General features: G+C 44.0%; 1 protein-coding gene across 2 annotated transcripts in view; it reads left to right on the forward strand.

Moving 5' to 3' along the window:
* The window catches only part of PCMT1 (protein-L-isoaspartate (D-aspartate) O-methyltransferase), a 41,059-nt gene continuing 16,998 nt past the window's right edge, over window positions 1–24,061 (forward strand). The window contains exons 1-7 of one of the 2 annotated variants that reach the window (XM_056852998.1): window positions 1–268; window positions 9,305–9,409; window positions 10,086–10,117; window positions 12,705–12,809; window positions 14,807–14,927; window positions 16,751–16,836; window positions 20,482–20,704. In XM_056852998.1, the coding sequence (XP_056708976.1) occupies window positions 1–268; window positions 9,305–9,409; window positions 10,086–10,117; window positions 12,705–12,809; window positions 14,807–14,927; window positions 16,751–16,836; window positions 20,482–20,661 (897 nt within the window). In that variant the 3' untranslated portion in view covers window positions 20,662–20,704. The remainder of the gene's footprint in view (window positions 269–9,304; window positions 9,410–10,085; window positions 10,118–12,704; window positions 12,810–14,806; window positions 14,928–16,750; window positions 16,837–20,481; window positions 20,705–24,061) is intronic. The other variant, XM_056852997.1, reaches the window with a different exon arrangement.

The following is a 24,061-nucleotide window of genomic DNA, read 5'->3' on the forward strand; positions in this document are numbered from 1 at the left end:
ATGTGGAGCGCGCCAGGGGGCGGCCGAGCGGCCCCTCCTTCCGGCGGACGCGCCGCTGCTGCTGCCGGCGCTCCTGGCGCGGCGGGCGGGGGAGCGGCGGAGGGGGCGGCGCCTGCGTCGGCGCTGGAGGTGGCGTCCTTCCTGGGGAAGCTGCTGTGCGCAGTCGCGGCGCTGAAGGCGGCTCTCTACCTGCTCCGCAGAGCCTGCCTAGCGATGGCCTGGAAGTCGGGGGGCGCCAGCCACGCCGAGCTCATCCACAACCTCCGCAGTGAGTCAGTCCGGGGGGGGGGGGCTGGGGTGCGCGCGCGCGGGAGGAAGCAAGGAGGGGCCAGGGCACGCGCTCGGGCCCCCTCGCCGGCCCTCCTCGGCAGAAGGCCGCGGCGGGCTCTGGCTGAGGGAGCGCGGGCCCCGCGAGGCGGGCGGAGGGAGGGGGTGGGCCGCAGGCCTTTGTTGGCCCCCCGTGACGGGCGGAGGGACAGGCGGCGGGCGGCCGAGGGCCCCCGCCCCCCCCCGGGAAGGCAGGCCGGCCGGGCGGCCCTGAGGGCGCCCGGTGTGTTTCCCGCCGGGCCCGGCCTGGCCGGCCTCCTCTCGCGCGGCTGGGCCCTGGCGGCGGGGGCTGGCCGAGGGCGCGCGTCGTCCTGCGCCGGGCGGGGCGGTGGGCTCCCCCTGGCTGGAGCGGAGGGGCACCTGCCGGCTGCCTTCCGGGAGGAGAGGGAGGAGGCGCGTCCCAGCCCCCCCGGCCCCGCGAAGGGCTGCCGCGGCCCTGCGGTTGGTGGCGGGGCCGTTGGCAGAGGCGGTGGCCGGCGCTGGCGGGGGGGTTCCCCGGAGGGAGGGCGGGAGGGCGGGCGGGAGAGTGGCATCGGCCTCTGGAGGGGCCCGGCCGCGGGGTGCGCGGGGGCCCCGTCCCAGGGGAGTGAAGCACAGGGCCTGTCTGCATGTCGCGGGAGGCGGCGGCGGCGGGGGGGGGCAGGTTTTTTTTGGGGGGGGAGATATTGTTAAGATCGCTGTCGCTAAAACTTAGGCTCACGAATGAGCAGTACCCCTTGGTGCTCTCTAGTGGCTATCATCTTCTAAAGTGTTCTTGAAGGTAGGGAGTTTTGGAGGACATCGGCATAGTGTATATTGTATTCCTTGACTTTTTTACATACAGATTTAAATGTTCTTCTTTAGCTCTTTAAGGATTAGGAGGAAAGGGGTGGTTTTCATTCAATCTTTGCCTATATCAGGGCCTCTAGTAAGGTAGCAACCTGACCTGGATGGCCCAGGCGAGCCCAATCTTGTCATATCTCAAAAGTTAAGCAGGGTCAGCTGTGATTTGTATTTGGATGGGAGACCACTAAAGAAGCCAAAGGTTGCTCTGCTGAGGCAGGCAATGGCAAGCCACCTCTGAATGTCCTTTACCTTGGAAACTTTACAGGATTGCCATAAGTCGGCTGTGACTTGATGGCACCCTCTGCCACCAGTAAGGTAGTGTTATATAGTGCGTGTTGACTATGGAGTAGTGTGTGTTGAATTTTAGTACTTAATATGATTAACTAATGGATATGAATTTGGTTCAAGAAAACTGGAAATTGTTGTATAAACCCTAGTTTTGAATGATTTTGAATGATGGATTCAACATATGGAATGTATGGATTCAACATATGGCCTACATATTTCTCATGGCCGACATGTTGTAAAATGAGGTATCTAGAAATGTGAATGCTCTTGATTTATTGATAGCATAAATCTTTGACTGCAATCATTAGAGAAGTCTTGAGATGCCCTGTAAGTAGGCAGAGGAGCGTCTTGAAAACTCATTCCAGAAAATAGGTTTCAAACCTTCCCAAATTTTACATTTTGAAAAGTATGATTAGAGATAATTAGTTTTTAAATAGGGCAAAAGAAACACATACCAAAAAGTATGAGTTACAATAAACCACTGATTGTTGCTGATCAACTACTGCGTTCTTTTGGTTATTGAATAATTGCCTGGACGACCAGAAGACTCACATAGAACATTCAGAAAATTTCATGGCTCTGGTACAAGCTCTAATGACATATACATTCTCACAAGCTCAGGTTATAGACAGCACAGGCTCCCCTCCCCTTCATTTCCCACCCAGCTCCAGGTGGTTTCACTTTCCCAGAGGCCTCCAGTTGCTTTTCTGCACTGCTGTGAGAAATTAAAGAAACCTCCTCCACACACACACACTGACAAATTCCCCAACTCCCGCCCGGGAGCCAGACTGAAAGCTATGTAAAACAACATCTTGATCAGATTACCAAACAAACAAATCAATACAAACATTATGGCAGGTATTGGCATTTACCAACCTGACAGATGGCTTACAATATAATGATTATAAAAAATAAAATCAAACAATATTAGGACTGCCAATAAAAAAACAGTCCTAAATAAAACTGTCTTCAGTTGCCTCCTGAAGATTGTGAGGAAACCAGGCACAACTCCCTGGGCAGGTTGTTCCATAATCATCGGGGCTGTCACTAAAAAGGCCTTCTCTCGTGTGCCCATCAGATTAGCTTCTTTGATTGGTGGGACAGTCAGGAGGGCCTCTCCCTGTGATATTAATTCCCAGGCAGGAATGTATGGGAGAAGACAGTCCTTTAGATATCCCAGTCCTATGTAGGGATTTAAAGGACAAGACCAACATCTTGAATTGGGCTGAGGAGCAGATTGGTAGCCAATGTATTTGCTCTAGTATCATGGTTATGTGCTCCTGGTAGCTGGCCCCAACCAACAGTATAGCTGCAGCATTCTGTACTAGCTGCAGCTTCTGAAAACTCTTCCAGGGTAGCCACAAATAGAGCGCATTGCAGTAGGCTAATCTAGATGTAACTAAGGCATGGATCACTGGCTAGATCTGACTGAACCAGGAACAGGCGCAGCTGATGCACCAGCCGAAGCTGGGGAAATGTACTCAGCTACCGCAGTTGCTTGGTTTTCTAAGGTTACCACTGTGTCAAGCAGCACTCCCAGGTTGTGAACCTGGCTTTTCGGGGGGAGTATAACCCCATTCAAGACAGGAGAGGTCTCGAGCCCCTGGTCTGCCTTTCTACTAACCCAGAGAAACTCTGTCTTACCATGATCAATTTTCAGCTTGTTCACCCTCATCTCCCATTATTGATTCTAAGCACCAGTTTAGAATATCAACCTTGGAATTTGGTGGAAAAGAAAGGTAGTTGGTATCATCCACATATTGGTGACACTGCAGCCCATACCTCCTGATGGCCTTTCCCAGTGGTTTTATGTAGGTATTAAATAACTTGGAGGATAAGATGGAACCCTGCAGCATCCCACAGGCCAACAGCCATGAAGCAGAGCAGTTATCTCCGAATACTAAGCCCCCCCCCCGATAGGACTTGAACCACCATAATATGGTGCCCCTTGGTCCCTGTTCTGAGAGGTGGTTCAGTGGGGTACTATGGGTGATAGTATTGAAGGCTGCTGAAAGATACAGCAGAATTAGCAGGATCACATTCCCTCCTGTAGGTTATAGTTCACAAAAAGCTAGGACATAACAAATTGGTTAGTCTTTAAGGTGCTGTAAGACTTCTCTTTTTTTTCTGTAATGGACTATTGCCTTTTGGGGACTCATGTCCAGAAGTGGCTTCTTTAGAAGAGGGCAGACAATAGCAAGATTTAGGCTTGCTAGTACTTTCCCCTCTTTTCAGGATATATTGGTCCTTCCTGACAATAGAAGTACAAGTACTTCGCCACCTATTCAGTACTGAGGCATGGATCACAGCTGTAGGTTATAGATGCTTATTTCTGTTGAACAAGGACTTGATCATTTTAAAAAAGTCAAAGTCAGCAAGAGAGAGAGAGAGAGGGAGAATCTCAGGCCTGTTCCACTTAGAGTTCACCTGCTTATTTGTGTAAAAAGAGGTGGTACTGTCTTCAAAGAGCTAAACTGAAGAGGCTTATAGATACCTTGAGATGGCTTTGACTAGCCAGCCTTTATATAAAGCAAATAGCTCTACCAATGTGTTCCTTGCTATGGCTGAGAAAAAGAAGCTTGAACTTGGTGTTGTATCTTCGGTTTTCTACAAATTGTTCTCAACCATCTCTTCTCCAACCTATGGCCAGTGTCTTTTCAGTCGACTAGATTTCAGACTGCTGAAGTATAACAGGGAAGCTGTCTAGATCTGTAAAGGAGCCATAGTTGAGAGTCCCTCCCCACAGCTGATTCATCAATGTCTGTTGGCCATGTAATTTAAAAGGGCGGAAGATAATATCTAGCACTCATAAGGCTGCTGAAGTCCATTGTATTGCTTGGTGATAAATGTCACAAGGAATATTTTGTTGATATAGGGCAGTGGTTCCCAAACCTTTCGGGCCACCGCCCCCTTGGTTCCACAGAGTCAACCCCAGCATCCCCTACCCTATCCAACAATACAGTTGAAGGGGCCCACCTCTAGTGCCCCCTACTTCCCCCTTGCCTCTTGATGTCAGACTCAGGGTTTGCCCTTAGCGTCCCTCAAGCAAAACTTGTCCAGACAAGGTTCTGCGACAGGTTTAGACTTTATTAGGTGCAATATTGGACAGATTCAGAAGCTGGCTGCCTCCAGGCATGAAAGGCTGCTAATGGGAAATCAGGGCTGGAATACAAGGTTAAAAGGCATTGCAGACTGTAACGATGGATAGCAAAGCAAAACAAGCTAGGAGAAATCATGTTAAGCATTCTCAGGATAGCCAGCCATAACAGGCTATGCAGCTGTGGTAAACATTACACAGGAAGGCAAAATACAGACTGTACAAATGTATGAGAACCAGAGGCATGTGACCAGGGCCTGACACCCAGCCGACCTCAGGCCTGGTCAAAGAGAAGCCAGCAGAAACAAAGTCAGGCTAAGGCTTTGCAAAGGCAAAAGACAGGGCCTGACATTCTGCCCCCCTTAAGGCCTCCCCGCCGATGATCGAGGCTTGTGGGGGTAGGCTTCATGGAACTCACGAACCAGGTGGGGGTCTGAGATGTGGCATTCAGCTACCCATTCATCATGGTCAGGGCCGAGGTGCTTCCACCGAACTAGGTAGGAGAGTCCCATTCCCTGGATTTTGGAGTCTAGAATCTTGGATATTTTGAAATGCTCCTCCCCTCCTATTAACATGGGGGGCTCAGGAGTAGGACCTGGGTGCCAGTCAGGGGCTGCCATAACTTTCTTGAGGAGACTAATATGAAATACACAACTCCTCGTCTCTGTAGAGCTTTTTGCTTGGCTAGATTGAATGCTAACCCTTCTATGGTAATGCAGGGCAGAATTCTGAATATACCACACTCAGACAGGATCTGCCCTTGCTCTTCTGGCTCTATTGACTCATTAGCCCATGCCCTTTTGGAATGCCGCTTTTACGAGGAACTTCGATCGCACTATATTCCCCCCCTTTTAATATACAAATCCAATGCCTCTGTGACTGACATAATGCCTTTTTTACTAAGTGATAGGGACCCCAAGGCTACATTGTCAGTGGCAAGATTTGTTTCAGTCCTTATATCCCTCCAACACTAGATATATGCTGCTCAAGATCAATTGATCAAGGAGCTTCTAAGGGATAAAAGGAAAAGGAATATGAAAGACAGGATGAATGTTCTTGAGAGTTTTTGGAAGAGAGAGTTCCACCGTGACTTCGTTGATGAGGCGTGACACTGGAAATGGTCCTACATACTTTTCACTTAGTGCCCGATACTGCCCACTTTGGGAACCACTGATATAGGGCATTCATGCAACCACATTCCATAAAGCAGTTGTATAGCTGAGTATGCTAACATAGCAGTATTGTGTAGTCCCAGATGCAAGATACTGTGCTTGTTTGTAGGAATACATATAGATGGTATTCTGTATGTGGTTGATATATAGTGAACAAAACTTGCGTCAAGTAAAATATAATGAAGTCCTGACCCGGATGGTTTGGCCTAGCCCATCTTGAAGCTAAGCAGGATTGGCCCTGGTTAGTACTTATTTATGTATTTATGTTATTAATGGTCCGCTTTTGTCACTGGGACTCAAGGCGTTTTACACAGAGTGAGTCAATACCATCAACAAGATGGGACATTCAATAAACAATGAATAAGGATTTGGGTTGTAGAACCAACCAGAAGTCTAAAAAACAGAACTGAAAACATAAGTGTTAACATGATACATTAAATGATGCAAAATAACATAATAGGATCCAAGTTACAGCAAACGATACATAGTAGTATAGACCCTAATAATTTATCCAAGTAACCTTGAGAAGCATTTCGTACAGTGCTACCCTATTGCCTATGTAGAAGGGCTCTCTTGAATACGGTAAATCAGTTTTGCATAGCTTGTGAAAAGCCAGGATAGTAGGATCCTTCCTGACCTCCTCAGGCAGGCCATTCCACAAGGTGGGGGGCACAACGGAGAAGGCACATGTACAGGCAGTTGTTGATTTTGCCCATTTGCAGGGTTGGCGCCTGAAGAAGACCCTGCTTAGATGAGCAGGGCTGTCATGATGGAGCATGGGGGAGAGATAGTCTCGCAGATCTGAAGGTCCAAGGGCATGAATGGCTTTGTATGTGATAGCTAATACTTTGAATTGAGCCTGTTAATTGATAGGCTTCCAGTGGAGTGACTGTAGAATGGGTGAAATAAATAAAGTAACCAGTAAGTACATAAAGCAACCAGTGCTAACACAGTAGAAAAGGGCAAGAGTCCAGTAGCACCTTAAAGACAACAAAAATATTTTCTGGTAGGGTATGAGCTGGTAGGGTATGAGTGCTAACACAGTTCAACTAATGTCAACTAACAACCAAACCCAGCACTGAAGCCAAGATAACAATGAGGTACAGTATGTATCATAAATTTATATAATTACATAAAGTAACTTATTCCACATCATAGGCAGGTATGTGTGACACAAAGTACCACAATAACCATACAATCAGTAGAAAAACCACACCACTGTATAAATACAACCAATTAAATGGATAAATGAAACCCCTAATTAAAGCCTTCTGCAAACCTCTGGCTCTTTTCTGCCAAAATGATCACATGACCAGGAGGAGGGGCGCTACTCCCTCAGTTATGTTTTTGCTGCCGTGAAGAGAGGGTTTCCATCGTCGTTCTGTTTTTTCCTCCCCTCATTCTTGAGGCTGAGGACATTTGTTTCTCTCAAAAGTTTTTTTTTGCCATCAATGGTCATTCTAGTGAAGAATAAACTACATTTAAAGAAGAAAAATTCTTGCTGTCCACTTTGTCGCTATGGCTCAAAAGGGGCCTTTTCTGGATTCTGCTGACTGTGGCTTTAAAATGGTGCTGATAAATGCCCATTCTCTGTGCCTTATCTGCCTGGGGGTTCACACAACAGAGCTGCCTGCTCTTTCGGTCACCAATTTACCCTGAAGGCATGATTGGATAGATCTGGACTTTTTCAAAGGCTTTTACCGTGTGCCAGCTTGAATAAAGGCACCGTCCCCCTCTCTGGCTAGGTGTGGTCTAAAAGAGCCTTGGATTCATTGGCTCATTCCCCCTCCTTGGCGGTGTCAGCTGGGAGGGGAGAAACCTGGAGGTTTTTTCCTGAGAGAGCTTCTGATTCTGAATGGCTCTTTTCCAAGGCTTTGGCTACGGCCTTCCTGACCGAAAGAATCCCTCCCCCTCCCTGGCTGTGGTGGGTTCTGAGAGGGGTAGCCTGGAGGTATGGCCTGATGAGAGCCTCTTTGAAAGGCTTAGCTATGCCTGAAGGAGCCTTTGCCTGGCTGCCCTCAGTTTCCAAGTGACATCCTTGGAGGCAAGGGTTAACAGAGCCTTGCCATTCTTAATGGCTGTTTGTGAAAGGTCTTATTTGTCAGGAGGGTATTGTGCCTTTTATTTGCAGTTGTTTGGACCTCTTCAGCCCCTGCTCTTGTTGTTCGTTGTGTTCTATGACAGCACAACTTAGGTTTATGCTTATGCTTAAGGACTGCTGAGCTTCATTTTACTACTCTATTGGGACTGCCTCGATTTCAGAGTCAGAACTGATTCTCTGGTGATCTTGGCTCCAAGCACTATAGTCAATGGCTAGTTCTAAAGGCTGACAGAGTGACACAGTAGCCTTGATCCACCATCTTGCTGCAATCTCTCAGCACTGATATTTAATCGTAAGGGGCTTTCAGCACAGGTGCTGTTTCAAGCAGAGGCAAGGCTTGCTATTGCCATCTCCACGGGGAACTCAAAATTGATCAGCAAGCATGCTTTCTGGAGGCAAGCCAGTTTGCCTCTCCTCTCGGTTCCATGGTAGCCTTTAAAACCATCAGTGATGGTTCAGTGCTCCTCAGCCTCTAGTATTTTTAATATCAATAATGCTAAATTCTGTTCCGTAGCAATCAAAATTTGCTTGGAAAAGGTAGGTTTTAAAATTATTAACTATACCGAAGTTATTAAAAATTTTGGCTATTTAAAAAAAATTAGGGAGAGAATATTTTATCTGGGTTTTTAGTAATTGCTTATTTTCTGTTTATAGTGTATTTAAGGTATGCTTGTTCTCTTTTGCTGGCAATTGCTGTAATAATAAACTGATCCTGATCCTTCTTCCTCTTGGACCATGGCCCTTGGACCATGGATAAAGTGGCCAGAGTTTTTGCAGGTGCTAGTGTCTGTCATAGTTCTATATTAATTTAATGGATTATATTTGCTTGTTTTAATATATGTAACATCTCTGATTACGTGTTTATTCTTTTACTGGTCTTTGACTGTAATAAATAATTCATTCATTCAATATAAATTATAAATTTACAACTCTAATCCAAATAATTTTGTAGGCAGTTTCTCCCTATTGGTTTCCTGTATGCCCATATGAACAGACTGCTGTGACTTTAACAGTGTGAGAGGGTGGTAGGGGGAGAGGAACTAGCCAGCCATAATGAGGCTTTAAAGGACAGTATTACTCCTTCCTCCTCCATACAGTCTCAAATAGCTGTCTGTAAAGGTCATGTTCACAGATACCAAAGGGCTCCTGTTTGATCCTGACAGAGGGTTTTTAAGTCAGTTCAAATGATGTGAATTTCTTGAGATTGGTGTTTAATCTGTGTTTAATGAATAAACTACTCTAGAAATTGTGACTAAAGTTGGTGCAGCCTATATTTTCGAACAGCATGGCTATGCATTTTTCTAAAAATGCAACACCTTTGCATTATAAAAGACAAGAGTCTCAGCACTGCACCCTGCCTCCTACTTCTGCTTAAAATTTAGCATTATATCTAGTACACCACTTTTTGTGTGTTTTCTTTTGTTTTCTTTTGTAAATTCTGAAGAATGGTACTGCAGTAGAACACTGTTAACATTTTGACTATTTTTTCCCCAGAAAATGGAATAATCAAGTCAGATAAAGTATTTGAAGTAATGCTTGCCACAGACCGTTGCCATTATGCAAAATGCAACCCCTATATGGACTCTCCTCAGTCAATAGGTATGAGAGCATTTATGGCATTATGAATTAAAAACATGTATGGTGGCCCATCTTACATGGGTATGTTGCCAAATAGATATAAGTCTAAATATATTGTCGAAGGCTTTCACGGTCAGAGTTCATTGGTTCTTGTAGGTTATCTGGGCTGTGTAACCGTGGTCTTGGAATTTTCTTTCCTGACGTTTCGCCAGCAGCTGTGAAGATGCCTGCCACAGCTGCTGGCGAAACGTCAGGAAAGAAAATTCCAAGACCACGGTTACACAGCCCAGATAACCTACAAGAACCAAGATATAAGTCTGTTCAGATAATTGCGCTAGCTGCTTGTCAGCTTCAGGATATTATTCTAAGTACTGCTGCTTATCTATAAATCCTTAGATATTCTGAGATGTGTATGGGCTGAGGAGTGCCTCTCCCCATCTGAGCTTTCTGTCACTGAAATCTGTCAGGGAGCCCCCAAAATAAGTTTCATAATTCTTCCTTAAATCATGAGCATTGAGTCCTTGAGTCCTTTTCTTTAGTCCTTTTAAGCCCCAACTAAGACCATGAGTGATTTTCTAGAAAATATTTCTTTAGACATAATACTTTAGAAATTATATCCTGCTCATATATGTGCTATAGCAAACTTGCAAATGTTTCAGCATTTGGTGACTCACACTTGTGTGTTTTTGCATTGTAGGATTCCAAGCAACAATCAGTGCTCCACATATGGTAAGTTTTAAGCTTGGCTACTAAATACCAGCCATCTTTGGCAACTAATCAAACTATTCTTCATTTAGTAGCATTTACTTTGGGGGGTGTAAATTTCCACAGTACAAGTCTCAGAATGTCTAGAGACTTGTAAACTCTTCCTTACATAATTGTACTAAGCTTTTTAGAATGGCAATGCCGCAATAAAAATATGTCTGTCTGACTATCAGAGAGAAAGGCAAACTATTAATGAAGTAAGTAAATAAAGAAATCATTACATACCGTATTTTTCGCTCTATAGGACGCACCGCTCCATAAGACGCACCTAGTTTTTAGAGGAGGAAAACAAGAAAAAATCTTGTTTTCCTCCTCTTAAAAACTTGTCTTATGGAGCGAATGCTGGCTGAGCGCGTGCGCTTCGGGACGGCGCGAGCCGGCGTTCCCCGCCCCGATGGCCAGCTGGGAGGTGGGCGGGGCCGCACAGAGCCAGCTAGGCGCTTGCTTGTCGGGACCATAAGACGCCCCCCCCCCCAGCTGGCCGTCGGGGCGGGGAAAGCCAGCTCATGCTGGAACGATGCGAGCCGGCTCTGTGCGTCCCGCCCACCTCCCATCTGGGAGGCGGGTGGGGCGCACAGAGCCGGCTGGGCGCTCTGGAACGACGCAAGCCGTCTTTCCCCGCCCCGACGGTCAGCTGCGAGGCGGGCGGGGTGCACAGAGCCGGCGGGGCGCGCTGGAACTGGGCTCACAGAGCCGGCTCGCGTCATTCCAGCGCGCCCAGCCGGCTCTGTGCGCATATTCACTCCATAAGACACACAGACATTTCCCCTCACTTTTGAGGAGGAAAAAAGTGCATCTTATGGAGCGAAAAATACGGTAATTGTAAGGGAACCTATAGTGTACCGGATAGTCTTGATAATGTTTGGATTTTAATACACAGTACAGAAACATGTTGAAGAGGTAAGGCTCTTTCAAACTCAACTTTTCATCTGCTATTCATTCACTGTTCATTCTAGAGAACCCATCCAGTGTTTCTTATAAGCCATTATATTTGCCTGTCCTCACATTTTTTTCAAGGGCTAGTTTATCTTTTTTTTTAAAAAGCTTCAAGTGCAATTGCAGCAAAATGTTCAGGATCATAGCCGTAGAGTTAGAAGGGATCTTACAGGCCATCTGTCCCAGCTCCTGTTCAATGCTAGAAATAAAAACTCTTCTGGTATATGGCTGTCTCTTCTTGAAGACCTCCAGTGAGAGAGTGCCCCATCACCCAGATAATTGGTTCCAGTGTCATATTGCTCTTACCATTAGGAAGTTTCTCCTGGATTCTCACTTGAAATCTGCCTTCCTGTAAATGAAAACCGTGCATATAGTCTTGCCCTGGTACAGCCCCGAACAAATCTTTGCCTTCTTCCATGTGACAGCCCTTCCATGTGACAGCCTGTCATTACATCATTGTGATGTGAACTTATACTGTTTTCTTACCTGGCTTGGAGGCAAGGTTTTTGATACAGAGAAGGTATGGAACCCCCTTCATTCTTGCTAACCTGCTTGCTTCACCACCTTTGTATTTCATAGATGAAAGTAACTAGATACATGGAAGGCAGTATCAGTTTTACCAATACCTTCTTGTTTTCTTTAACAAAGTAAAGTATTGCTGTGCATTCAGTGGTGACTCACAGATTACTTTACTGAACCTGAAAAGCTTATGGGGAGCTAAAGAAAGACTTGGGGCAAGAGGCTAGGTGAAGGATGACGTGGGGTAGATAGGAGGAGCGGGAAAATGAGATCTGGTTAAGTGCAGGAAGGAGAAAAAACAAAGGGTAAAATAAAGGTGCTGCTGAATCAAGGAAAACAGATGAGTGAAAAGACAGCTTTGCAAGGCAGCTGCCTCCTGCTCTTTACAGAGTGCACAGTTGCAAGTTGTGGTAGGGTCTACCCATGGAGCATGGCCCTCTCACCTCTCCCCTTGTGCTGCAGCTCAAAATGTCCCCCTGAAATGCTGTTCCTAGGTGATAGGGGAGCCCCAGGAATAGCATTTTGATCGACATTAGGGACGGCAGCAGGAGGAGAGAAAAGGAAGTTGCACTTGATGGATAGAAATCCTTCCATCTCGTGGATCCAAGCCTAGGTCGTTTCCTTCATTTTTGGTTTCCTTCTTCTTTCCGAGACACATGGATAGGGTTAGCAAATGGAAACCATCTTTTAAATTCAAGTAGGACAGGTTCTTTTATTCTAGCACAAATTAAAGAAGTCTTAATTATATTACCTGTTTACTTGTGTAGTAAGTTAATTCCAAGATGCTCCAAATGAGCTGACATGATGGGAAATCTTGATATTCTTAACTGTTACAAGGGAAATGGAGGTCCCTGAACTCAAATTTGGAAGATAAGTGAATGGGGCAGGTAGAACCTTATTTATTGTCAAAATTATTTTCTAATTTTATCTTTCTCAGTTTGGAAATCTAAGCCTTTATGTTTTGAAATTATTTGCTTTTGCTCAAGCATTTCTCTGGTTTGAATTATGTATTAAAGTCTACATAGAAAAGACCAAATACTAGGCAAAACAAGTGTACCATTTAAAAATCTTTACCTTTTCTGTTTCTTTTGGACAGCATGCATATGCTCTAGAACTTTTATATGACCAGTTACATGAAGGTGGCAAAGCCCTTGATGTAGGTTCGGGAAGTGGAATTCTTACTGCCTGCTTTGCACGGATGGTGAGATAATTAGTTTTAACTGCTTTGGGGGAACTTTATAAAATTCATTGGGTTGTTGATTTCTGCTTGTATAGCCCTGCTTTCGTGTTTTGGTTGTCAGGCTTAATTGGATATATTCACATCCTGAATTTGTGCTATTGAGGGAGGGTTGCCAAAGCTATTCAGCCTGTCTAATAAAGATGCATTTCTTTGTTTGTATTGTATTTTCTTTATGGGAAGGAACACAGATTAAATATAACTTCATTGAGATGAAAATACATTTTTAAAAACATTTCTCTTAGCCAAAAAGCCCCTACCTTTTAATATGAATAAACATTCATCTTTCTTAATTGAGTCAGACCATTAGTTCATCTAGCCCAGTTCTCTCTGTTCTGAGTAATGGTTGCCCAGGTTCTCCTGCAAAGGCCTTTCCTAGACCTCCTGCCTGAGACTCTTTAACTGGGGGTGGTTGGAATTGAACTCTGGGTGTTTTGCATGCAAAATGTGAGTTCTTGTTAGCTCCTCCCCCAATATTTCTTTTTGTGACTATTTTCTCATCAGACTTTTTTGTAACAATTATCCAGATTCCATGGATAAGAACAGTGGCTATTGATATTTCCCTGTATATTTCTTGAACATAACAAATATGTTGTCTTCTCAATAATGTTTTCCAACAAACATTCCTTTAAGAAGGGAATGTCACCATACAGTGACATATCAGATGAAATTTTGGAAGGGCCCACGTATACCAAAATTAAATGGATGAATGAGAAGAGAGCCATTTAGCTTTCATTCATTGCATTCAGCTTTGTACCAGAATGTGCTTATTCAGGGTCTGCACTAAAATACTCTAAATTAATTTGTGTCATTAGAGGTCCCAGATCAAAAAAATGTAAATAGATGCTAGAGTTACCTGAATATTATTTTTTGCAATTAAGTGTGGCAGTTTTCCCTTTTTTAATGGGCTGAGGAATCCTGTACAAGTGCCAATTGATCTGAAAAAGTTTCATTGAAGGATATAAAAAAATAGAGCCACCCCGTTGAACTACCGAGTGCTGCCTCCTTACAAGTAATACAGAGTCCTCCACCTTCTGTTCATGTTTACTACCACTCCTTTTCCTGTTTGATCTTTGTCATTTTCTTTCTCACTCTCATACTTTTTAACTGAGCTGGGAATTCTGTTTAACTTCCACTATGATGGGACAGGAAATCTTGTCCGTTCATTTCCTACACAGTGATCTTCAGCATTTTCAGATTCTAGGTCTGCCTCTAACCCCAACCAAGAAAGTGGGCCAAGCTTTTAATTTTTTGTATTTGTCCATATTTCTCCATCTGTCTTTCCACATGATTTTCTCCTACACTTTTGTAAGAAAGCAAGAATTGCCTTACTTAATTAGATCAAGTAGGTCTGTTTACTGTAGCATCCTGTTGCTGATCGAGGACAGTGTGTGGCTCATCTCCATTTTCTCTTCGTATCTTAAATCCTTAGTTAAAAAAAGAGTAGGGATCCCACCTAAGCGAACCTTGTTAAGGGATCTTTGGCCATCAGTTGAAGATCAAAGCTGTGTATAAATTATACTGCACTCATAAGACTAAAATTAAGTTAAAAATATATGGGTAGCACTGTGTAACAAGGCTGTTCACATATGCCTCTGGTTTGAGGCCTTAAAACATTCATATGTTGTAGTTGTGTTAATTAAGAAAAAGTGTGATGGCCATTTCCTCTAGTCGTTTTATGCCTGTAGTTGTAGAAGCCAAATAATATTGGACAAGAATGTATAAACTAAGAGAAATGTCGTAGTACATGGCAAAAGGTAATGAAGTAGGAGAAACTTGAGTTCTTACCTCCAGAAGGGTTATGAAGCGTATCAGGTATAATGCTCATGCTGGTTACATATAGGAAATAAACTAATAGATCCCCTGCCTCTGCATTGGGCTTGTCTTCTTGTGACTCTTTCTTTATAACTTACTAAAAACGTAAAGTTTGGTAACAGTACATCAGCCTATTTTTATTACAGGTTGGTCCCAAAGGACAAGTTGTAGGAATTGATCATATCAAAGAGTTGGTAGATGACTCAATAAATAATGTCCGAAAAGATGATCCTTCATTTCAATCTTCAGGAAGAGTGAAGCTGATTGGTGAGTTCTAGAGTATATGAAGAAGTACAGAATTATGGTTGCTTGATGCAGAGTTCAATTATTTTGTGGTATGGACAACTTGAAGCCATAAGGATACGTGTCAAGTGTACAAATTCCAGAGGAGTGACCATGTTAATATATTGTATCAAAATAATAAAGAGTATACTGTCACCTTATAAGATTGAGAGAACCAGGTGTGTAATGGTTAGAGGCTAGGATCTGGGAGACCCAGGTTCAGATCTCCTCCATGGAAACTTGCTAGGTGACTTTCGCTTGTCCTAACCTACCTTACAGGGATGTTGTGAGGATTAAATAGAGGACGGAAGAATAATGTTTTCTTCCCACTGGGGATAAAAGCAGGATATAAAAAATATTTTTTAATGATATAAGCTTTTGTGAGCCAAAGCCCACTTGGTCAGATGCACAAGTATTGCATATGTGTCAGCTGAACAGAGCACGTCATGAAAGTTTATACCACAGTTTTATTTTGGGGACCCAAAGTGGCTTACAACATTCTCCCTGTCTTCATTTTATCCTTACAACAACCCTGTGAGATAGGTTAGGCTGAGAGTATGCCAATGGCCCAAGGTCCACTCCGCAAGTAGAGTGGGGATTCAAATCTGGATCTTCCAGATCCTAGTCCAGCACTCACGCCGCGACTCCATGCTGGCTCTCAATAAATGTAATATGCCACAAGAGTTTGTTGTTCTATTGAATCCACAGAGGGAACTTAGCATTTATCTTCATTAAAGCGTAACTTTCTATTAAATTTGCTCAGGTTTGCAACCTTATGTCCTGGTTTTACAGTTCATTTTCCTGAGTAAACAGTTCATTGGATTTGGTGGAAGGACATTTGCAGGAATAGTATAATTCTCCCATATCCAGACTTAGCCTTATTCACCAGAACAGGTGCTTTCTCATGGCATCTGAGTGGCAAAGCTGTTCCACATACAGTCTGTGGCACAACTGACAAGTGCAGGAACACTGAAATTTAGGGTCTGTCCTCATGTATGGCTGTCTGGTGTTCTGGGGCACAGGAACTGGGGGAGCTGACTTCCTTCCCAATGAATTGACTTCATTTCTGTTGTGTTGGCATAAGTCATGCTGTAGTTAAGTAGATCCCAAAGCCTGTAGTCTGGCCTACTTAGGTTTCATTGAAGTCAGTGGGACTTGCACACACATGTGCTTTTGAGAAACTAATTGTTGATTGCCAAACAAAAACTAGTTCTTAATTCAGATGCATGATTAACAATATTTCCTGAAATGTGGAAGTTCTTGGAGTATCGATTGCATATTAATTTATGTAATACTGTAGTGCAGAGAGCATGTATTGCAGTGTCTAAAATTCTATTGTGACTTCAGATTGGCTGTGGAAAAGTTAGACCCTTGTCACTTGGGTATGCTGAAAGCAAGTACAACGTATATGATATTGAACTGTTGTATAATATCTTGGCATTTTTAATATTCCCAAATATTGTGATAGTAGCATCCATATCTGTACAGGTGTGCAGTAGTGCATATTGAGTAAGGCTATACTGGAAGTACCTTTCCTTTTCTAGAACAGCTCCAATACATCTGACTTAAAGAAGCAATTCTGGCTATATTAGTTGACCATCAACTTCTTTGAATCCAGGTTACTCATTCCTGGTAGAAATCACTGGTGAGGATACCATTAAAATGTAGTGGAATAGTTGTGTCATTTCCAGCAGTGTGCAAAATGGTAAATTTAGAATTTCACCTATGAATTCTATCCTTAACCAAGTTGCCCATAATACTTCTAAGACACCTGTTCCCTGTCTGTTAATATATGTTTTTTCTTTCAGTGGGGGATGGAAGAATGGGCTATCCAGATGAAGCTCCATATGATGCTATTCATGTAGGAGCTGCTGCACCAGTTGTGCCCCAAGCTGTAAGTGACTTTTGACTGCTTATGATACATGTTTTTAACTGAAATGTCTTTTAAAATTAAAATAGGCAGTGTAGCCTAAACCTGCTATGAAAGATGAATTTGTCTTTGGTCTTCTGTGCAGTTCCACATTGGGGACTGCACAAGTGCAAGGTCTACCTCGGCGAGAATTTTCTAGCTTCTTAAGGTTAGTAAGGGGGCAACCATTGTATCATGCATGGGCACGTTTTCCCACCAAAAGTGACACGCCTACTTGACATGGCACTTCCTTTCCCTCAGTTCTTTCTCTGCCGCCACCGAGAGAGGTCTACTAGTTTTGCTCTTCACTGCATTCCATTTATGTGGGATGAAAATGATGGCATTGGATGAGCACTCGCTGTGCCTCGTCTACTTGGGTGAATCCCACAACGTTGGAACTTGCCAGCATTGCCTCCAGTTCACCCCGAAGGCCTGCTCAGATAATGCTGCATACCTCAAGACCATTTTGTATGAACGAGCGTTGTCCTGTTCTGATATGCCGGCCTTGAAGTTATCGGTTGAGCTTGAACAAAGGTCCAAATCTGAGTCTGTTGGTTCCATTAGTTTGGCTCTGACCCTGGAGACTCGTAAATGCCATTTGCGATCTTCGAATCCGAAGGCTAAGAAAGGCAAAGGCAAACATTTGGAAAAGGAGAGCTCCAGTTGACACGCAGCCAAAGATTCCGTTCCGTTGAGTTCAGTTCCAATGGTCATGGAACTGGTAGTGCTTAAGGAATTGCCTTTACTGCCTCCTAGCACTCCTTCTTGAATGGATCTGGACTCTTCCGTTTCCGACATTGAGCTGCCTTACTTGGCTATGGGTGATGCCCAATCCTGTCACCCTTTTATGAGCTGTTCAGATTCAGTGACCCTGCAGTTGCAGTCTCCCACCACTGTGGCTCCACAGTCTCTGTGCCCGTCTGCGTTGGTTCTGATTCAGCAATTCCAGCCTCTGAGTCAATCCATTATGCAACAGCCATGGTGGGGTCTTCAAGAGCCAGTGCCCAACTGACAGGCTTCCTGGATGGGTTACCCCCAGTATCCACAATAGGGACCTCCGCCTGTGGAACAACAGGCACCTGCCCCTTGGGCGATGCTGTCTTATCAGTCACCTGCACCTCACTCGGTCTCAGTTCTAAGCCCATGGAAGCGATTCAAATTCTGACCAAGAGGACCATACTTATTGTTCTGAGATCAGTTCCAAATCCCTGCTGGAACCTTCTCCCGAAGAGCCAGTGGAAGATTTGCTTCCAATTTCTCCAATTGGTGAGTTGCGTCTGTTTTCAGAACAAATGCGGAGAATAGCTAAATCTCTTCAGATCCTCAAATCCAAAGCCTAAAGAAAAGATGCTCTCTGCACTATACCTGGAGATGCCTATTACAGTTGCACTTTCTGTCCTAGAGGACTTTGTGATCTTGGCAAAATGTGTATGGGAGAAACCATTGTCCACTCCAGGAAGGTGGATAACCTTTATAAAGTCCGGCCTGTTTGCCACATCAGCAAATGCCAAAGCTTCCCTTTTCTGTTCCAGAGTAGGCCATGATTCCAGGTCCGTAGGGGATTCTTTCCAAATTCCTTGGGACAGGGGTCTCTTTTATGCATTTCCCCCCTCCCCCTCATGGCAAGGGGACTCAGCTGGGTGAGAGCACACCAAACACATTGTATTCTCATAGCACCCTTTTGGACTCGGCAAATTTGGTTTTCCGACTTAGTGTCCCTAGCCAACAACAGGATCAACTATGGCCTCAGATCTACTCCAGGATGGTCCCTTGGTTAATCAGGATCTACTCAAACTGCACCTTACGCCTTCCCTCTTAGGGCTTTAAGAGCAGGTTTTGGACGTTCTTCTTAACTCCAGGAAGCTGTCTACTTGTACTTCATACTCACTAAAATGGGACAGTTATGCTAGATAGGTTGATTCGAAAGGATACCAAACCCTTTTTTGCCCTCTGGTCCTGGAATATCTCCTGAGTCTCAAGCTCGCTGGTCTTAGTTATTCCTCATTAAGGTGCACCTGGCAGCGATTTCCGCCTTCCACCAGTGAGTTGATGGTGTCTCTCTGTTTTCTCATCACCTATCCAAATAATTCCTAAAGGGCTTATTCAGTTTGTGTCCACTTAACATTTTGCCCTACATCTCAGTGGTCATTATCCTTAGTCCTTTCTCAGCTGATGTTAGCTCCTTTTGAGCCACTGGGTAAGGCATCTCTAACCCACCTTCTCAGAAGTTGTGCTTCCTAGTTGCTATCAACTCCTAGGAGAGTAGGGGAATGGGCTACTCTTAGGCAGACATTCTCTCCCTCCCTCCTACCCCGTTGTGAGCTCTTGCTTCATATTTTGCAGGGATTCATTTGGCGGGCAGAATCCAGAACTGAGGGAAAGGGGGTGCTGCATCACATAGGTTTGTCAGTTTCAGCAGGCGTCCTTTACTAACCTTAAGAAGCTAGAAAATGCTCTCTGAGGTAGGCCCTGCTCATGCACAGTTGTCAATGTGTACCCCTGCACAGAAGACAACTTGACGAACAACAGTTACAGGTAAGTGCAAAACCGTTTTCTCTAACTGGATTTTTATTAGCTGAAGCCTGTTTAATCCATTGAAGTACTTGATTTGGTATACTAGACTTTTATGCCAGTTTGAACTCATGTTTCCAAAAACTGTAGGAACTAGAAATGTAGAGCTTGCTTACATACTGAATCAGGAATGGTGTGTTTTTGTTGTTTATGCCGAGCTGAGAGATAATGTGGATGATGAAAAAGCATCTTATTATTGTCAATTAAAACAATATTGTACTTCAGTGGTAAGATAAAAAATATAAATAGTAACCTGCCACTGAAGTTGTCCTTTTCCTCCCTCACACTGTTATCTTGAGGTTGAGAACAGGAGCACAACGTGCTATGAGCTGAACTTGCTATATAAATCAAGACCTGCAGGTTTATCTATTGCAGTCTTATATAATGGGTTAGATACAAGTTTCTATGATTGGAGCTGACAGAAGGAGAGGGTCCCCATCTTCTCTCATCATTTCCTTGTGCCCTCACCCCCCGCTGCTGCTAAGGGTGACCCTTGGAAACAGTATAGCGTGTGGCACAGGAAGCTGCAGCAAGAAGGAGCAATTAGGAGAAACCAGCACCCCCACATACTCAGATGTAAGCTGAGAAAGCTCCATGAACAGAACTCAAGAGCAAGATATGGGAGGGGGCATGATTTTGACATGTTCCCTTCTTAGGGGCCACTTCCAATGCCATGTGGCATATTGTTCTTGAGAGTCCCATGACCCTCAGCAGCACCTTTGTGGAGGTGAGGGGAGCAAGCAGCAGCTGAAGCAAGAAGAAATTAATAACTACAGATCTGCATGTGCACAAGTTTATTTCAACATGGGGATTTCTCTTGATAGATCAGAGCTTTCCCCTTTATTATGTTAAAACATAGTTAAAAATGACTGAAAGACTTCGATGAAAGACTCTGATGTAAGACTTTGCTCATTGTTCAGCACTTGAACACTAGTATTCACTAATACTCAATTTGCCTCAATGTTGTTTGTTATGACCAACAGTAAAATATTTCCAAAGTCAAGCATGTCATGAAAACACATGTACTGAATAATTAATAAAATTTTGTTTAAATTACAGCTTATAGATCAGTTAAAGCCTGGTGGAAGGCTAATATTACCTGTTGGGCCTGCTGGAGGAAACCAGATGCTGGAACAGTATGATAAGCTAGAAGACGGCAGTGTCAAAATGAAGCCTCTGATGGGAGTGATATATGTGCCTTTAACAGATAAGGAGAAACAGTGGTCAAGGTGGAAGTGATTTTCTGTTCGACTTTCTTCTTCCACACACTTACACATACAAGGTGAAAGGGTCTTGATTGTTAAGAGGGCAGCTTGTTAAGGCTGCCTTTGCTTTTGCTGCTTCCTGCTTTGCTGTACCACCGAAGGCAACCTGTTACGTTGTTACATCACCATAAGGAAGTTCTGAAGTATTTTGCATTAAATGCTTAAAATGCATGAATTGCACTTTATTTTATTATTTATGGCTTCTTGAAGTTTTGTGAAAGTATTTTAAAATATTGCCTCCATTTAGAGGCTGTGGTGTTCCCTAGATTTAAATCTCTTAGCACTGTTTTGTTGGGTTAGGTTTGGTAGGTAAGTGAAATACCACTAAAGAGGACCTTGTTTACCTCACTATTACTTTGATGAAAGTAATGCACCATGGATAGGAGTTCAGGCAGTCGAAAGCTAAACACTGTTCAGGAACCGTTATAGGAAGCAACATAATTATTAGGAAAGCAAGACAAGCCAAATGCAATTTTTAAAAGATTCTCCTTTGTGTTCTACAGTGAATTGTTACTTTCTTCTCAAGATGACACTTTCCCTAGTTCAGTAATCCAATAGTTCTCAGCTGTTCTGAATAACTTATCTTGGGAGAAATCAAAGCTTGCAGTGTGTCGTTGATTTGTAGTTCAAAGCAAGCTGAGTGGTCAGCTCTAAAAGTATACAGATCATTAGCAAGCAGATCTGTTAAGCCACCAGTCCCACTGTGCTGTCTGAATAAAAGTGTTTGTATATTGGGTTCATTGATGAGAGTGCACATATGCTCAATGTACTCTTCAAAGGCCATTTCACTTTGACATGTAATAGAATTGTGTTCAACTTGAATTTATAACAGTTAAAATTGTAGAAACATCTGTGCAAAAATAAACTGATTAATTTTGCTTGACAGCCTTCTGCTGAAGTCCCAATGTATTCTGGGAGTGCTATTGAACTACCATGTACAATGCAGACATCTTATAAATTACTTCCTGCCAGAGCTGGTACGGAAAGCTTGCTTCTGTTCAGAGGTCTACATTCTACTGGCCAAGCTGATATGTAATGGCATAATAAATCCATGTATCTATTTCTCAAGTGGGCAGATCTGTGGACACCTACATCCGTGGATTGGGCCCACACTGAGAAAGGTTTTTCTCCAAACTTGGGGGATTCCCCAGGTTTGCAGAAAAATCTGAAATCTAAAAAATTACATTGTGTGTGTGTGTGGGGGTTTAAATCCTCTCCAAACAAAAGTGTCTGCGCATGCAAAGACAATGCACCTACCTCTGTCGGAGTCTTAGCAGTGACGGGAGCCTGGGAGCCATGCCAGGCTTGCTAACATCAGCTGTAAGGGTAGAGGGGATTTTGGAGCTGCAGCAGGCCCAGTGGCGGAGGCCTGGTGCCACGTAGGGCTTACTGGCATTGATAACAGTAGAAGGAGGTGGGAGCCCGGCAACAGAGACTGGAAGTTGCACCAGACTCATGGCAGTGGCTGTTTAACTTGTGGAACTCCCTGCCCCAGGATGTGGTGATGGCTGCCAACTTAGAAGGCTTTTAGAGGGGAGTAGACATGTTCATGGAGAAGAGGGCTATTCGTGGCTACTAGTAAAAATGGATGCTAGTCATGATACGTACATATTCTCTCCAAAATCAGAGGAGTGTGCATATTTTATTAGGTGCTTTGGAGCACAGGCAGGATAATGCTGCTACAGTCATCTTGTTTGTGGGCTTCCTAGAGGCCCCTGGTTGGCCACTCTGTGAACAGACTGCTGGACTTGATGGGCCTTGGTCTGATCCAGCAGGGCTTTTCTTACGTTCTAACAGTGGGGGTGGGATCCACAGTGCTTGCAGGGGCAGGTATAAATGAACTAAATAAATAAAAATGTAGCTGAAGATGGGGTGCAGATAAAAGGGTGGTTTGTGGGTGAGATGAAAAAGGATGCAGAGAAAGGTGAGGCTATGGGGGCTGGTAGGAGTAGGAAAAGAGGAAATAGTGGGATGTGGTTGCAGGGGAAAGTGAGGTCCCCCTGCCCCCAAAGTCCTTGCAGTTTCCCCACTGCACAGCTGGGCCTGGTCCAATTTAGTGACTTGGAATCACACAGAATTTTCCTTGGAAAGGTTGCCAGGGGAACAGAAGGAGGGAAAGCTTGAAGACGGGAGTACATAAAGATAGGTCAGCTGGTGGGTGGGAAGAGAAGGGAAAAGGGAGAGCTATGGCTTTCAGGGAAAGGAAAGAGAAAATAGAGGGGGAGGGGAAAATGAAATGCCTCACAAATCATTGCGGGTCTTAACATGGCTCTATCTATGGATAATTAAATCCAGAGATTGGAGCCATGAACAGGCAAGTCAGATATTTCTGCAATCCTGAGAAAAGCCATAGGTTTGCCATTAAATACAAAAAACAAAACAAAAAACCCTGTATGGGTGTGTTAACCCCTCCCCCAAATAATAATAGTGGTACTTGTGTTTTAAGAAAGGGAAAGCTGAAAGCCAGTGTGATGTACAGTGGGTAAAGTGTCCAACTAGGATCTGGGAGACCAAGGTTTAAATCCCCATTCTGCCATGGAAGCTTGTTGGGTGACCTTGGGCCAGTCACTGTCTTCCAGCCTGATGTACCCAACAAGGTTATTGTGAAGATAAAATGGAGGGAAATGATGTAAGCAACTTTGGGATCCCTTTGGGGGAAAAGTTGGGTATAAACGAAGAAAATAATATAACTGACGACCAGGGGCGGTCAGATAAAAGAAAGGATGGTTGGTCAGTGGGAAGGAGAAAGAGAAGCAGGGAAAGAGAGGATATGGGGGCTGCCAGGAGGACAAAAAGAAGTAGTGTGAGGAAGGGGATACAGCAAAAAATTAAATATACCCCCTCCCTTGCAGGTTCCCTACTCGTACTATACAGGTTGAGTATCCTTTATCAGTAATTCCAATATTCCAAAGGCTTCAAAATCCAAAACTTTTAGACAGCCCACAAAGAGTGATAAAATGGCATATGTGCAGGCCGGTCACATCAACGGCAGGTTCCCCACAGTGCCCCACAAGCACAAAATTATTTAAAATATTGTATAAAATTACATTCAGGCTATGTGTATAAGGTGTATATAAAATATCAATGAATTTTGTGTTTAGGCTTGGGTCCCTTCCCCAAGATATCTCAATATGTGCATGCAAATATGGGAAAATATGGAACAATCTGAAGTACGGAACACTTCTGGTCCCAAGCATTTCGAATAAGAGATACTCAACCTGTACTCATCTCTTATTGTCAGATACTTGCCTTTACCATATATTTCAAAAGTAGATTTAGTGCAGTCTTGTAATTTAATGCAGCCTTGTAATTTAGTACTCCTGTCAGTTACATGTGACAAGGAACAGTGACCTCACTATGAATGTGCACATCCT

This window comes from Euleptes europaea, chromosome 7 (assembly GCF_029931775.1).
Source record: "Euleptes europaea isolate rEulEur1 chromosome 7, rEulEur1.hap1, whole genome shotgun sequence".
Lineage (NCBI taxonomy): Eukaryota > Metazoa > Chordata > Lepidosauria > Squamata > Sphaerodactylidae > Euleptes > Euleptes europaea.